The 17,395-nt window shown below is 40.6% G+C and overlaps 1 protein-coding gene across 1 annotated transcript in view; it reads left to right on the plus strand.

The window, feature by feature from the left end:
* Window positions 1-13,640, plus strand: part of LOC106610787 (regulator of G-protein signaling 17) — a 44,425-nt gene extending 30,785 nt beyond the window's left edge. The window contains exons 4-6 of the mRNA XM_014210369.2: window positions 7,403-7,474; window positions 11,562-11,793; window positions 12,132-13,640. Of these exons, the coding sequence (XP_014065844.1) occupies window positions 7,403-7,474; window positions 11,562-11,793; window positions 12,132-12,320 (493 nt within the window). The 3' untranslated portion in view covers window positions 12,321-13,640. The remainder of the gene's footprint in view (window positions 1-7,402; window positions 7,475-11,561; window positions 11,794-12,131) is intronic.
* Window positions 13,641-17,395: the final 3,755 nt, after the last annotated feature.

Below are 17,395 nucleotides of genomic sequence, written 5' to 3' on the forward strand. Positions count from 1 at the left end.
CACCTACTCTGAGACACTTCAATGGGAAGCGGTGCTCAATAAAAACTCAATGCGGAGATGGGCTCCTATAAGGATGTGTTATCCTGTAAATACTGTACTTCTATTGGGTAATAATGGTATCTGTCTCTAAAACTACCATGATGTAAGTAAATGATTTTAGCACCACGTAATATGACGTAGGGCTGGGCGGTATACCGTATTTAACGATATACCAGTATTGATGCATGGACCAGTTTGGGTTTTTACTTTACCTTCTACAGAGGTATTTGAATGTTTGGTTTGTTAAATGTGATACGCTGTGTGTAACGTCCATTTTTATAGTTCTCTACTTGAGTCATCTCTCTGCTCTCTCTGTCTCCGTGATGCTTTCCACACAGACCTAGCCCTGCCGCCTGTCACTCAAGGAGTGCATTTGTTGTTCCTCGAAACACTTGCATTCAGTCTGCATGGTCAGTGCAGCACATGCAACAATGTTGATGACAACGATGCTGTTTTCACTTCGCTTCTTAAAATAAATCCACTAGCGTTCTACTGTATAATTACACTATTAGTCTGTGTTTCTTACATCTGCAAACAGCTAGTTTGTCTTTTCTTAGCAAGTTGGGCCTAAATTGTGTTAGTACATTAGCTAGCATTAGTAGCTGAGTCAGAGCAAACGTAATTAGCTAAACAGCCTGATAATACCAGTGATGGTATAGACCTAAATCAGCATTTCTATGCAACGGTATCTTCTAAATCAAAGAGGAATACAGGCATGAGTATGTTAATTACTTGAAGTAGCATGAGAAAACATTACATTTAGCCAAAGATTATAGGGTCACCAAGGAAACACTTATGAACACTTTGGTTCCTACCATGTCACAGTAACTCCTCCCTGGCATTTTCATTCGTTGTCATGTCAAACAACACTATTCAAAGTGCCCACTATTATATTCTAACTATAGAATTATTCCAACAGTTCACCCAAGTATTTTGATCTAAATCGCAAGTAGTTAAAAATAAGGCCTAGATTGTTTGCCCATATCGTGCAGCCCTACCTCAAGATGATCTGAAATTAGTGCAGGAAATAAAGACATTTATGAAAATGCTGAAAATTATTTTTGGTTGAATTGAACAGTATAAAACAATCAGAACGGAGAAAGACCCATTGAAATCACTTAGAATGTGTTTCCACCATAGGGTCACTCACTACTCATAAAGCAAATTTACAACTTTTATTATTCAAAAACATAAAATACCATCATGCTGTCCAATTTTGTTTTTAATACCTTGATATATTTTGTCCATATTGCCCAGCCCTAATATGAAGTGGGCCCAACTTATGAAGTAAACTTGTAGTGACTAGTTTGAATCTTTTGAACCTACTGTAAGCGGAAGACGGAGGCTGAACAAAGCAAGCTTGAGGACTCCACCGCAGCCAAGTCAGTCTTAGACAGTGAACCCACAATATAGGTCTACAGAACTATGGCTTAAAAGCCCTGTTTCTAACATCCAGCCCCCACAAATCTCCCCAATAATATGGAGGCCTCATCTAGTCTAGGAACAGCCAGCCTATTCCTATCTTCACATCACATGCAAAACAGCTGTGAAGAAAATATATATTTGGAGTCAGCTCAGCATGTGTAGAGCCTGTGGCTGGTGAGCTCAATTATATCAGCACAAAGGATACTTTGATGAAGATGCTAATATTGACCACTGTGCGACTTGCAGTTAAATGTGAGATAACAAATGTAGGAAGAGACATGCCATATATGGGCACAGATGAAGATTAGGAGGGGTTTTCTGAATGCTTAGTGCTCAACCTGGAACCTAGCTGCATGAAGGGCTCAATTCAATCGATGGGGGGGTGGGGGGGGAATTTCCTGTCACAGGTAGATGCTTTCAGAATAACATACACTACAGTTGAAAAGTTTGGAGTCACTTAGAAATGTCCTTGGCAGCTTCATTAAATAGTACCGGCAAAACGCCAGTCTCAACGTCAACAGTGAAGAGGCGACTCCGGGATGCTGGTCTTCTAGGCAGAGTTCCTTTGTCCATTGTCTGTGTTATTTTGCCCATCTTAATCTTTTCTTTTTATTGGGCAATCTGAGATATGGGCTTTGGTCCAAACACTTAAGACACCCTATCCCCTCAGCCCTCAAATGAAGTGACACTTCTGATGAATAAACACTTGCAGGGCGAGGGAGGAAGTAATGATTTTTAAATGGACCACCCTTGGCCGGAAATTTGTCACTCGTTCATCCCGTGATGATTGTGTTTTCAGCCACCGGTAGGTAGCTTGTGGTTGCTTTAGATGCGCTACAGTCAATTATGATTGCATGTCTACTTATATTAAATATAGAATTATTAATATACGTCTACTGTATGATAGCTAGCAAATTAATTAGCTAAATAACGTCAGCCTGCCTAGCTGGAACTTGTCTTTTTACGAGACGTGTTTGTGCCGTCATGTGTATTAATAGCACAATTTCTAACTTATTTGCATTCATTTTTACTTACACTTGTAGGTTGACTTTGATGTTTAAGTTTTCGTGGACTTTTCTTAGCGGATGTACATTCTTCGCGAATTGAATTATGGGGAGTTTCAGGTCGGGGTGTGAACATATTGGAAACTCGCAAGCCGACTAAAAACGAGTGCTGAGGGGCTTACGTTGCAAACGTCCCTAGTTTGGCTAATCATTTGGACCACCCTTCCAAGATGGCGATGGGGATTCGCCCAAGGGCATAAGGCAAGGGTAAGTGGGCGAGGGTGTGTCTTTTTAAGTGTTTGGACCGCAGCCATAGCTTTTTCTTTGCAACTCTGCCTAGAAGGACAGCATCCCGGAGTCGCCTCTTCACTGTTGACGTTGAGACTGGTGTTTTGCGGGTACTATTTAATGAAGCTGGCAGTTGAGGACTTGTGAGGTGTCTGTTTCTCAAACTAGACATTCTAATGTACTTATCTCTATTATATTCTGGTTAGAGCCAGTTTGCGGTGTTCTGTGAAGGGAGTCGTACACAGCGTTGTACGAGATCTTCAGTTTCTTGGCAATGTCTTGCATGGAATAGCCTTCATTTCTCAGAATAAGAATAGATTGATGAGTTTCAGGCCATTTTCAGCCTTTACTCGAACCCACAAATGCTGATGCTCCAGATACTCAACTAGTCTAAAGAAGCTCAGTTTTATTGCTTCTTTAATCAGGACATCAGTTTTCAGCTGTGCTAACATAATTGCAAAAGGGTTTTCTATCGGATCAATTAGCCTCTTTTAAATGATAAACTTGGATTAGCTAACACAACATGCCATTGGAACAGAGGAGTGATGGTTGCTGATAATGGGCCTCTGTACACCTATGTAGGTATTCCATTAAAAATCAGCCGTTTCCAGCTACAATAGTCACTTACAACATTAACCATGTCTACACTGTATTTCTGATCAATTTGATGTTATTTTAATCGACCAAAAATGTGCTTTTCTTTCAAAAACAAGGACATTTCTAATTGACCACAAACTTTTGAACGGTAGTGTAGGTCCACAAAGCGCACAGGCTGTAGTTTGTAAACAAATATTATATAGTCTAGGTTTATTAGGTTGACTGGACCATGACTTGTTTATTTTATAATTATATTGCGATAAAGAAGAGGAACTCATCATCTCTTAGAGAAACGCTGCTGTTACAAGAGGCTGTCCCTGAGGCGGAAGCACATAAGAAGAAGAACTCGTCATCTGAAGCTCTTGGAGAGACGCTGCTGTGTCAAGAGGCTATGCCTGAAGCGGAAGCACACGAGGATTATAGGAGCAGTTAGCAGCATGGCACTAGGAATCTGCTGTTAGAGATGGAGAAGTCAATCCAATCTGACTATGGCTGTGCCCTGTGTCTGTGTCAACCCTTGTACTTCCCTGCTGCTATGCGATTTAGCACCTCCCTTAAGCCAGTGTCTGTTGGAATTCCCATATATTAGATGGGGATCCAAGATCGTATTCTGCAGGCCCAGCTTCCTGTGATTGGAAGAGCCAGGCTAATAAGAGGAGGCATTTTTTTTATTGGTTTAAGCCGTGGCCTCCCCAGCTAGTCAGTCAGTTCATTTGATGACATTTTCCCCCATTTGAAATAAAGATCCAGTACAGCTTTGTTTGGGGATGAGAGCTGAAAGCTCAGTGGGTATGAAACATGTATTGATCCACACACCGGTGTGGATTTCTACTGTAGCTTCTCTAAGGGTATTTTAATGTTTGATTTGTTACATTAAATAATTCAGTTATGGCAGTCATCCGTTATTGCCAGTAAGAAACTGCTAACAGCTGAGAACTGCTAGCTAACTTTCTAACACAAGACAATAACTTCTGGAAAGCAAGCTTTCCAAATGGAGACCCTCAGAAATTGCTGAGGAAAAATACTGATTAGGGATGTGCACAAGTATTCATTTTTCCAAAGCAAAAAAAAATAATATTGGCCTATTTTTAACACTGAAAGGCTTTTTCTAAATGAAATTTTAAAAAATCCTTGTGCAATTGTTACATACAGTGCATACGGAAAGTATTCAGGCCTCTTGACTTTTTCCACATTTTGTTACATTACAGCCTTGTTCTAAAATTGATTAAAAACATGTTTTTCCTCACCAATCTACACACCCATCATGACGAAGTGAGAACAGGTTTTTAGACATTTGGGAAAATGTATAAAAAATGTAGAACTGAAATATCATATTTACATATGTATTCAGACGCTTTGCTATGAGCCTCAAAATAGAGCTCAGGTGCATCCTGTTTCCACTGATCATCCTTGATATGTTTCTACATCTTGATTGGAGTCCACCTGTGGTAAATTCAATTGATTGGACATGATTTGGAAAGGTGCACACGCCTGTCTATATAAGGTCCCACAGTTGACAGTGCATGTCAGAGCAAAAACCAAGCCACGAGGTCGAAGGAATTGTCCGTGGAGCTCAGAGACAGGATTGTGTCGAGGCACAGATCTAGGGAAGGGTACCAAAACATTTCTGCAGTAATGAAGGGCCCCAAGAATACAGTAGCCTCCATCATTCTTAAATGGAAGAAGTTTGGAACCAAGTTTGGAACTCTAGGAAGAGTCTTGGGACTCTTCCTAGAGCTGGCTGCCTGGCCAAACTGAGCAATCGGGGGAGAAGGGCCTTGGTCAGGGAGGTGACCAAGATCCCGATGGTCACTCTGATATGGCTCCGAAGTTCCTCTGTGGAGTTGGGAAAATCTTCCAGAAGGACAACCATCTCTGCAACACTCCACCAATCAGGCCTTTATGGTAGAGTGGCCAGACGGAAGCCACTCCTCAGTAAAAGGCACATGACAGCCCGCTTGGAGTTTGTCAAAAGGCACTTAAAGACTCTCAGACCGAGCAAAGTACAGAGGTCCTTGATGAAAACCTGCTTCAGAGCGCTCAGGACCTCAGGCTGGGGCAAAGGTTCACCTTCCAACAGGACAACAACCCTAAGCACACAGCCAAGACAACGCAGGAGTGGCTTCAGGACAAGTCTCTGAATGTCCTTGTGTGCCAGTCAGAGCCCGGACTTGAACCCGATCGAACATCTCTGGAGAGACCTGAAAATAGCTGTGCATCGATGCTCCCCATCCATCCTGACGTGGCTTGAGAGAATCTGCAGAGAAGAAATGGGAGAAACTCTCCAAATACAGGTTTGCCAAGCTTGTAGTGTCATACCCAAGGACACTTGAGGCTGTAATTGATGCCAAAGGTGCTTTAACAAAGTACTATGTAAAGGGTCTGAATACTTATGTAAATGCGATATGAGTTTTGTATATATATTTTTTAATTTGCTCATTTCTAAAAACCTGTTTTTGCTTTGTCATTAAGGGGTATTGTGTGTAGATTGAGGGGGGGAAACAATTTGCTCCATTTTAGAATAAGGCTGTAATGTAACAAAATGTGTTAAAAGTCAAGGGGTCTGAATGCTTTCCGAATGCACTGTGCAAGGATATACCATACCATTTTAGATTATTTTTATTTAATAAAACAACAAACCTTTCAATGTAGTGTTTATGACGTGCACTGTACGCCCCATTAAAAAGACCGGTAGCCTTCCTGTGTAGCTTGTTGTTTATGTCAGCCAATCAAAGCGACAAATATGCTCTGTGTGTAGCAAGTGGAGTGAGAGTTCACTAAAGCAATGCAAGATGGAATGAAATTACGGAATTAAAAGTTAGCGAAATGAGAGCGTAGGCTACAACGAGCAACCAGCTGGTAGGCAGTTGTTTTATTGGAATGGGGTCACAATTAGCCTAGATAGCTATAGCTTCTACAGTCAAGACAAACACTGTTATATGGGATGATAAATAACATTGTAGCTGCTACAAGTTAGCTATTCTTGGCTGTAGCCAAGTTGCCTTGGCATCTCTCTCTCCCTCTGTCTGTTTGCTCCCATCTCATCCCCTCCACAGTGGCAGCATTAGAGAGCCAGACTCCCTCGTGCAGCAGTGTTCAGGTTAAAGTTTTTAAAAAAAACATGTATTTCAAATATCCAGATAGCCAACAAAAATTCATGATACTATTTGAATAGTGAATTGACATTTTTTTTTTAACATCCCTAGCATTGATATTTTCGCCTTATCGCCCAGATCTCAATACTGTGAAGGCTAAACACCAGGAAATGTGTAGATTTATAGGCTACACATCCCATTTTGGGTTTCACTTCTTTACTAGTTATTCATTTGTTAAATACTTGTAGTTATAATAACTTGCTGACTTCATCAGGGATACTGTAGGTATTTTTGGGGGAAAAATGGATGTCTGTCTATTCGCTATTTGTGTATCACATCATTTTTGGGGTGTGTTAAAGTAATGATCGTATGACACATGCTGAAGCAATAGGCCTATACTAGGCTACATCCAAGCTCAAGTCAGTCAAATCTGCATAGCACTATTTGCACAGTGGCATATAAACAAGCTGTTTCTCCAATACATCCCTACCTGAAATTTGCTATGCGTACATTCCGTTTGCATGTCATGTGAAATGACTTGATTACCTCTTTCCAATACATTTGTAAAGTATTTAGGAACAAAAAAATGCACCTCAAACTAGCTTTTCAGATTTTTGTGAAAGGAAAGACCGGCGGAGTGCATTGTTAATGTGTTGCAATTCAATTTGTGTTACAATAGTCTGTTTATTGTGTACCCAACAGGTGTTTAACGTGTACAGTTCCGGTATAGGGATGTTGTGAAGGTTTTGTGAACTGTAAATAGCAGGGAGCCTCACTCCCCACACAGGTTGTTTTCATGTCAAGCTTTCACTGGTTTTTAGAAGAATACATAACTGTTCTCGAGCTGTAGTTTCAACAAAGATACAACATTTAGACTGCCATATGAATAAGTATGTTTGAATATGGAAAATGTTTGAAAGCAATACTAATCTCTTTCTGCTTCTCCTGTTCCAGGAATGAGGACCACATGGAGGGTTCTGAACGGACATGCACTAAAATGGATAGTATTGAAGCCACAGAGGAGCAGTAAGTTGCCAGCTATGCCTTTTTCCTTAGGATGTCTCTGAGAAAATACCAAATTGTTTTGATATCGTTTCACATTTTTGGTCATTTAGCAGACACTCTTATCCAGAGTAATTTCCAGTCATTCAACTGAAGGTAGCTTGGTGAGACAACCATGTGACAGTCAAAACAGTCAGGAAAATACAAGTTAGTGTTAGTGCCAGACAGGGAAGGAAAACAGTTTGTTTTGTTTTCGTGTTGTCACATAAGCTAATGGCCGTTGGTCACATCCGTTCTTCCTTGTCTTTGCAGGCATTGTACATAGACATTCTACATTAGGACAGGTTACCTCAAGAAAGGATGCCAGAAATTGTTTTATTATTGCATGCAAAACATTTGCCAGAATCCATGCCAGTAATGTTGTAGTCTAATTATTTTGCCCAATTTACTGCTTTGGCCCATTTAATTTTCTCTCCTTACGTTGCTGCTGTGTCAATATCTATTCCTGTGTGTTGCTCACTCATTTGCTGTATTAGCCAATTAGAGCATGAGTTTTATTTTCTCTCCACCTCTCCCACAATTTCAGTTATTTGACTGAAACAGCTGTTAAATGAGGACATAATTTCCATCCACCCCAAAGGAGCAGGTCCATTATATAGAGTATAGGGTTCAGCTCTGCAGTGTTTTGTGTGCTTATTATTTGTGTGATATGTAGTATTGTTGGATTTCAGCATTGAACCGGATTTACACGATGTAGCCTGTCTGGCTGCTCAGACTATTGTGAGCTAAATACTGTTCTCACACGGCTGTGGCCATGGCACGGGATTCAACCTATTGTGAGCTAAATACTGTTCTCACACGGCTGTGGCCATGGCACGGGATTCAACCTATTGTGAGCTAAATACTGTTCTCACACGGCTGTAGCCATGGCACGGGATTCAACATTAGGCTCTACCTTGGAACAATCATTCTTCATGTTGTTCTAGCTAGATGGAGTTCTGGTCTGATCACCTGGTTCTACTGTAATAATATAATGTTTTGTTGATTAACCTCTAGAGGACCCCTTCCCGCTCTGATCCCGCTAACGGGATTTATTCACAAGATACCATGGCGGGAAATTCAAAACTGCAAGAATCTAATAATTTCAATTTCTCAAACAATCAACTATTTTTCACCATTTGAAAGATAAACATCTCCTAAATCCAACCACATTGTCCGATTTCAAAGAGGTTTTACGGCGAAAGCATAAAGTTAGATTATGTTAGGAGAGTACATTGACAATAGCTGTGTGTAATGTTTTGTCAATTCAAAGACAGGCGTCACCAAAAGCAGAAAACCAGCTACAATTATGCACTAACCTTTGACAATCTTCATCAGATGACACTCCTAGGACATTATGTTATACAATACATGCATTTTTCTGTTCCATCAAGTTCATATTTATATCCAAAAACAGCATTTTACAGTGGCGGTGAAAATCAGATTTTTTTTCCCCTTCAAATGCTTCCGGTTGATCAGCGTTACAATTTACAAAATTACTATTCGAAAACATTGGTAAATTATAATATTGTCATTCAAAGAATTCTAGATTAACATCTCGTAAATGCTACCGCATTGCCAGATTTCAAAATAACTTTACTGGGAAATCACACTTTGCAATAAACGGGGTGCTATGCTAAGAACAATAGGCTAGGATATACAGGTTAGCACCATCTTGGAACCATCTAATATCAATAATACTATTGTAAATAATCCCTTACCTTTGATTATCTTCATCAGAAGGCACTTCCAGGGATCCCAGGTCCACAACAAATGTGGTTTCTTTCGACAAAGTTCATAATAATGAACGCGCATGTGCGCGCAATAATGAAGTGACGACATCCCAGGGACGTCAACTTCCCTTCCTTGTCATCCGGTCTCTGTTCATCATAGACGCTTCAAACATCTTTATAAAGATCGTTGACATGTAGTGGAAGCCGTAGGAAGTGCAAAATGAATCCTTTGTCACTGCGTGATCTATTAGCAATGACTCGAAAATAGTACAGCCACAAAATTCTCATTTCCTGCTTGTATTGTTCTCAGGTTTTTGCCTGCCATATGAGTTTTGTTATACTTAGACACCATTCAAACCGTTTTAGAAAATTCAGAGTGTTTTCTATCCAAATATGTTAATAATATGCATATCCTAGCTTCTGAGTTGGTGTAGGAGGCAGTTAAAAATGGGCACATATTTTTTTCAAAATTCTCAATACTGCCCCCTAGCTCCAACAGGTTTTAAGACATGAAAATAACAGAAAGACACATAATTGCTCCTAATTAGCAACCTTTAATGACAACATTTCAATGGGTCCCTGTAGCCATGACTCTCAGGTCAAACAAGTCCTGACAAAGATGCTCCCATTCAAACTGGTAATTAGTAGGGTTGGGAACTGCCAGGGACCTCACGATATGAAATGATCACCATACTCAGGGACCTCACGATATGAAATGATCACCATACCCAGGGACCTCACGATATGAAATGATCACCATACTCAGGGACCTCACGATATGAAATGATCACCATACTCAGGGACCTCACGATATGAAATGATCACCATACCCAGGGACCTCACGATATGAAATGATCACCATACCCAGGGACCTCACGATATGAAATGATCACCATACTCAGGGACCTCACGATATGAAATGATCACCATACCCAGGGACCTCACGATATGAAATGATCACCATACCCAGGGACCTCACGATATGAAATGATCACCATACCCAGGGACCTCACGATATGAAATGATCACCATACCCAGGGACCTCACGATATGAAATGATCACCATACTCAGGGACCTCACGATATGAAATGATCACCATACTCAGGGACCTCACGATATGAAATGATCACCATACCCAGGGACCTCACGATATGAAATGATCACCATACCCAGGGACCTCACGATATGAAATGATCACCATACCCAGGGACCTCACGATATGAAATGATCACCATACTCAGGGACCTCACGATATGAAATGATCACCATACTCAGGGACCTCACGATATGAAATGATCACCATACTCAGGGACCTCACGATATGAAATGATCACCATACCCAGGGACCTCACGATATGAAATGATCACCATACTCAGGTGCCGATACGATATGTATTGCAGTTCAATACTGTGAGTTTTGACCAGTCATGGAAATGAAAGTGCTGAAAACATGTTGGCTCACTATTTAAAATGAAGATGGAGAACAAGCTATAGGATAAAAATACATATGGAAACTTGGAGTCAAATATCATCCCAAAATAATATTGTGAGGTGTAACTATCAACTAAATGTTTTAGCCCATCACTAGTAATTAGGAGCATACTAAGGTGTTCTGTTAGTACATGGACAAGTCAGCCAAATGGAATGGTTAGTTGGTTGGTTGCAGTGGCTAACCAAAGTATGTATTGCAATCTCTTCATGTCTGCTTAGACCAATCTATGTTTGCCAAGTGCTAGCCATTTAAAAATGTTCACGCTATAGCAATGAATTTCTCCAAATATCTCCACCTGGCTATCAATCTTCAGGTGGAGACTACTTGCAGATGTGTCATCTTACAGTACAATATGTAACCCTGGAGTGTAAACTGTCATGGTCAACTTATTGGTAGCTAAGCTGGGGAGGGGACTGTCCGTAATAAAGCGCTGCTCTGCTTTCTTGATATTGCTATCAATTAAACAAGTCCAACAGGCCCTAGTTTTGTCACACCTGGACTACTGCCCAGTTGTAAAATTAAGTGCCACATAGAGGGACATATGCAAATTACAATTGGCCCAGAAGAGGGCAGGACACTTGGTCCTTAAATGTACACAGAGAGACAACATCAATGACATGCTTGTCAGTCTCTCCTGGCTCAAAGTAGAGGAGAGATTGACGTCGTCTTTGTGAAAGGTATTGACATGTTGAATTCACTGTAATTGGGAAGAAGTTAAGTAATTAATGAAGTGTTGGGAATAACAGTTCTGACATTGTTGCTGACAAGCACACTAATCTGTTTGTTTTGCTGTGTATCGTGAGAGTCCAGACTGCTGACACTGGGTTCCTGGTATCCTGTGTTTAGGCAACCCACTCTAGACGAGGTGGTGGCCTGGGCCCGTAGCTTCGAGCTGGTGATGCGCTCCTCAGAAGGCAGGGAGATTTTCCGAGAATTTCTGCGCTCTGAGTACAGCGAAGAGAACCTGTTGTTCTGGCTGGCCTGTGAGGAGCTGAAGAAGGAGACGGACCCGACAGCGATCGATGAGAAAGCAAGGATCATCTATGAGGACTACGTCTCCATTCTATCGCCGAAAGAGGTAGGCGGCATCAGGTTGGACGCAGGAGTTTGACTGGTACCTAGTATTACTCAGTATCACATTGTTGCTTGATTTAGCTTCAGGGTTACTTTAGAGTTGCACTTTTGGGACTTCCGTTGGTTCCGTTGTGGAAAATGAAAGCAAGTACACCCAAGCATTTTGACTATATTTGACATGCATGTATTTGACCCAGGTCTGATTCCAAGACATATTGAAACCCCCATCTCAAAGTGGGTGAGGAGGAGGTGGGAGGTGAGCTTATCTCCATTGATAACATGACCGTGTAGCTCTTTGAGTGATTGCATTGTCACTGTTCTCTCCCGCTCCTCTGTCCCCAGGTGAGCCTGGATTCACGGGTGAGGGAAGGCATCAACCTGAGCCTGGCGGAGCCTAACAACGTGATGTACGAGGAAGCCCAGCTGCAGATCTACACCCTGATGCACAGAGACTCCTACCCCCGTTTCCTCAACTCCTCTGTTTACAGAGACCTTCTGGACAGCAAGAGAAGCTCCTGCCTAGACACCTAAAGTAACCCACCCCCCAACAAACAAAACAGAAAGACAATCAGGTGCCAGAACTGGGTTAGATATTTTCCTTTTTTGAAAACCAGAAAATAATGAATAGTTTAAGCAATTTCAATTGTCTGCTCGCGGGCGGCCCTGAAGGTTAGTTCCTGGTTTAACTGCAGATAAGAGCTCCTCAGGCTACTGTTACAAAGATAAACAAAAGGAAGGTAGGACCCATTGTTCCTGTACTGTACTTTTGAGAGTTCTCCTTTTGCTTGGTCTCTTTCACTCTCTTTCTTGGTCTGTATTTTTCTCTCTCAAATTTTGTCCCATGCCTCAGACTTTTTACAGTCCAAAAACAATGCCCTTTTTAAGATAGCTGTAGAGTTGACCGTGGTGAGCAGGAAAATCACAGACTTTGCATGTGACACGGTAATGGAATTTGCTCAACACTGGCTTGGTATGTTAGCAGTGGACAGCAAAGGTTCTTGAATATGAGATGTATTTTCTTCTGTTCTAGGGATTTCCCTGTCAAGCTCTTGATGTGTTATGTGAAGGGAATATCAATATTTGCCAATTTAGCTTGCAGTTGTTGATTTTGAGGAGGTTGAAAGTTTTACAGCAGTGTTAATTTCCAAGCACTTGCCTTCTTTATAACTCTAAAAGAGAAGAAGGCCTGGAATTGTGGTCGGGCAGCTAAATGTCTAATGAACATGACTTTCCACGGGAAATCACAATGCCTTGACGTGAAAAAGGCGGCACAAGCGCTGCTTGTTATGGCAACAACCACAGTTTAGTAAACACAGTACAGTCCTACCTGTCCTTCCCTCACCATCTCACCCTAAGAGAAGCACAGGTTGGAATCATTGCTGGAGAAAAAAAGAAATCAAACATTCAATTAGTTTCAGACAATAAATCATGAACACTTTCAAGCTCTCAAATGAAAGAGAACCGTTAACTTTTTCATTTTTCTACTGCATATAATATAAATGGTAGTAATCAAGCCTTGGTTCGGAAGGTCAAGTATGTGATAGCGGTATGTCTGATGCATAGCCATGCGGTCTAAGAGCGGTCTGCATTGCAGAGACATGGAATTATGAAGTATGCCTATGTGGCTTCTGGTTTTAAAGCTGTAGCTAGTCCTAGACTGAAGGGGGTCAGTGCCAGTTAAGGAACAGCCCAGCCGAATCGTGTTTTCTATGGAGGTGGTTTGGAGGTTTACGGTCCTGTTCACCAGATGCGTGTCTGTCTTTAAAGGGGCAATCAGCAATTGCTACATTCATTTTTGGACTTCTAAATTAATGATCATTGATTCTTGAAGAATAAAACGTATAAATGCCTCATGAGCTTAGTTCAACTGTTGTACACCATCAACACCCAAAATAGAAGCTTGTTTTACTCCAATGTTTGTAAACAAACACTTTATAGCCTCCAAACATGGTTCATATAGCCTCAAAACATGGTTCAAACTGTCATGTTGGTATCATGCATGGTCAGTCCTTGCATCTATTGCTCTTGTTTATGAATTTGAGTGGTTAAATTTATCCAGCCCAATCCCTCAGCTTTTTACAAAACGGGTGAGGAGAACACTTTGCTATTTTGTTTCTACTGCTGATTGTCCATTTCAGCCTGGCTAGCGAGGTGCCAGTAAGATGCTTGGAACATCACTGAGCTCCATGCCTTTAACAGTCTCGCTGCTTCCCAGGGATGGCCAAGGGAGGTGAATAGAGATTTTGGAGACGATTCGTTCTTTTTCCTAAAATTGCCGGCATGCATTAATGTGTGTACCTGCCGTCCAGATACACGCGTATCAAACATTTTAAATATGGTATAGTTGAAGGTAGACTCAGAGAAATGACATTGCCACCGTAGATATTGCGATGAGCGAGATGCAATACTTTCTCCTACAGTCACACACATTATCTGCGCATGTGCACGGGTTCAGTGCACGGTTTCAGTTCACGCCCTAACAGTGGAAGTTTAGCCTCGCGCTTCAACGCTCTTAGTTGTTGCGGAAATTGACCCACTATGTTGTTTACTTTCTTGTGTCTACATCATATCGCTGAGTCTACCTTTAATGTCCCATATATACAGTACCAGTCAAAGGTTTGGACATACCTACTCATTCAAGGGTTTTTATTTTTAAAATAATAGTGAAGACATCAATACTATGAAATAACACATGCAATCATGTAGTAAACAAATCAAAATATATTTTATTTGAGATTATTCAAAGTAGCCACCCTTTGCCTTGATGACAGCTTTGCACACGCTTGGCATTCTCTCAACTAGCTTCATGAGGTAGTCACCTGGAATGCATTTCAATTAACAGGTGTGCCTTGTTAAAAGTTAATTTGTGGAATTTCTTTAATGCATTTGAGCCAATCAGTTGTGTTGTGACAAGGTAGGGGTGGTATACAGAAGATAGCCCTATTTGGTAAAAGACCATGTCCATATTATGGCAAGAACAGCTCAAATAAGCAAAGAGAAACAACAGTCCATTACTTTAAGACATGAAGGTCAGTCAATCTGGAACATTTTCAGAACTTTGAAAGTTTCTTCAAGTGCAGTCACAAAAACAATCAAGTGTCATGATGAAACTGGCTCATGAGGACCGCCACAGGAAAGGAAGACCCAGAGTTACCTCCGCTGCAGAGGATACGTTCATTAGAGTTACCTGCACCTCAGATTGCAGCTCAAATAAATGCTTCACAGAGTTCAAGTAACAGACACATCTCAACATCAACTGTTCAGAGGAGACTGCGTGAATCATGGTCGAATTGCTGCAAAGAAACTACTACTAAAGGACACCAATAATAAGAGACTTGCTTGGGCCAAGAAACACAAGAAATGGACATTAGACCGGTGTAAATCTGTCCTTTGGTCTGATGAGTCCAAATGTGAGATTTTTGGTTCCAACTGCCGTGTCTTTGTGAGACACAGAATAGGTGAACGGATGATCTCTGCATGTGTGGTTCCCACCGTGAAGCATGGAGGAGGAGGTGTGATGGTGTGGGGGTGCTTTGCTGGTGACACTGTCAGTGATTTATTTAGAATTTGAGGCACTCTTAACCAGCATGGCTACCACAGCATTCTGCAGCGATACGCCATCCCATTTGTTTTGCGCTTAGTGGGACTATCATTTGTTTTTCAACAGGACAATGACCCAACACACCTCCAGGCTGTGTAAGGCCTATTTGACCTAGAAGGAGAGTGATGGAGTGCTTCATCCAATGACCTGGCCTGGCAGTCATCAAGGCAAAGGGTGGCTACTTTGAAGAATGTCATATTAAATATATTTTCATTTGTTTAACAATGTGTTATTTCATAGTATTGATGTCTTCACTATTATTCTAAAAATAAAAACCCTTGAATATGTGTCCAAACTTTTGACTGGTACTGTATTTTCAATTCAAATTCTGTGCTTTTTTTTCTTTCTTTTTTTCTTTTTAAAACATGGACAAATTATTGGAGGCCTCTGTCACCTGTTGATGTGCAGAGGTCAGCGAGTAAAGTATATTGTGAGAGTTGTCTATTATCACCACTGGTGGGTAAAGATTCAGGTGTCATGGAAACCACTGTTTTGTAAGAACATCATTCTGCCATCAGGTCTTACTACCTGAAGTTCATGTGCCAAGGCCAGTTTTAATAAAGCCCATATACTGTAGGTTATTGAAGTGCAATTGGATCAGATGTAGAGTATTTCCATTTTTGTAGTCATAAAAATGAACATATAGCATAGCCTAATGATATCAGCCATTTTGAACATCCAACTATATTCTAACATTCCCTATATTTAGTTCACATTCAGCTACCTTTATAGAAATATTTGAACAGTGTTTGCATACAGTGCAGAGAACATTGATGTTATATTTTGAGTGAATGACACAGTAAAAGCTATCCAGTATGCATGCACCACAGTGGTTAGAGGATACCTTTTTATGTCGCTCTATTAATGACAACTCACATTGACATTTTACAAAATAATGACTTGCTCAGTTTAGATGTTATTTTAGCTGTAACTTCACAATGTTTGACCAACCAGACACTGAAATGATGGTGCAATCGAACCAAGTTTACATTCGTACGGTGAGCAATTGTCTTGCAAGAGAGATTTTTGGGGGTAGGAAAATGGTTCTGAATGATTGATTGAAAATGAACATTTTACGATGGGTGAAGAGTAGTATTGTGTTGTCTGGGTGTACTGTCTTGTCTTGACTCTGATTAAGTAATTATTTTCACTCCATGGAAGGAAATGGTTGTTCATTTTACTGGCATTTCAACAAGGATTTAACTGTTCATGACGAGGCGGTATCATAGGCATAGTGTCATATCTGTTCAAATGATGACTTCAACTCAGAATGAATGGCTTTGAAAGGTGGCAGAGGTTTGTTGACAGAGAGAGAATTTGATCTCAAGTGTCATATTTGATGTGATTAGATAAGCATTGGCCTTATTTGCTTTGTTTCTCCTTTGAGTGTCATTAGTGTTTTCACTACCTCTCATATTGGTTCCTTTATTTCACATCTAGTTGTCAATGTACACTTTGTTTTTAGATTTACTTGAAGCCTAACACTGTAAACAAAATGTGCACAGAAAATATGTATTGAGCGTTAGGATGATTAGCCTAGTTTACTTTTTGTTTGTTTAATTGTGTTCAACTGGAAAAAGATTTTTAGATATATAAAGAATTCAGGAAATACACTGTTTAAAGGGCTAATCTCATTTTGCCTATGCAAATATGTTACTGTTGAAATGTGGGAAAGGGTAGGTTAAGTTACCTTTTTAGCTAAGTTTGATGGAACATGGTTTACATTGCCCTTTGCTGGTATTCTTCAATCTTATTCAGCAAAAATGTACCGTTATTTTTGTTTATATATAAATATATATAACAAGTAATATACAGAGAAAATAGTATATGCCTTCGTGATGAAAAAAACAACACTTGATAAATACAAATAAATGTGTGTTGTCAGACCTGTGGCTGTGTTATGAGATGACAGTTCACTCTGTAAGATGCACCTGTTGACTGATCGACTAGTCAGAGACTCCATCCATAGAGGCTTTATTATCCATTCAGTGTTTTCTTTCAGGCC

Source organism: Salmo salar, chromosome ssa01 (assembly GCF_905237065.1).
Source record: "Salmo salar chromosome ssa01, Ssal_v3.1, whole genome shotgun sequence".
Lineage (NCBI taxonomy): Eukaryota > Metazoa > Chordata > Actinopteri > Salmoniformes > Salmonidae > Salmo > Salmo salar.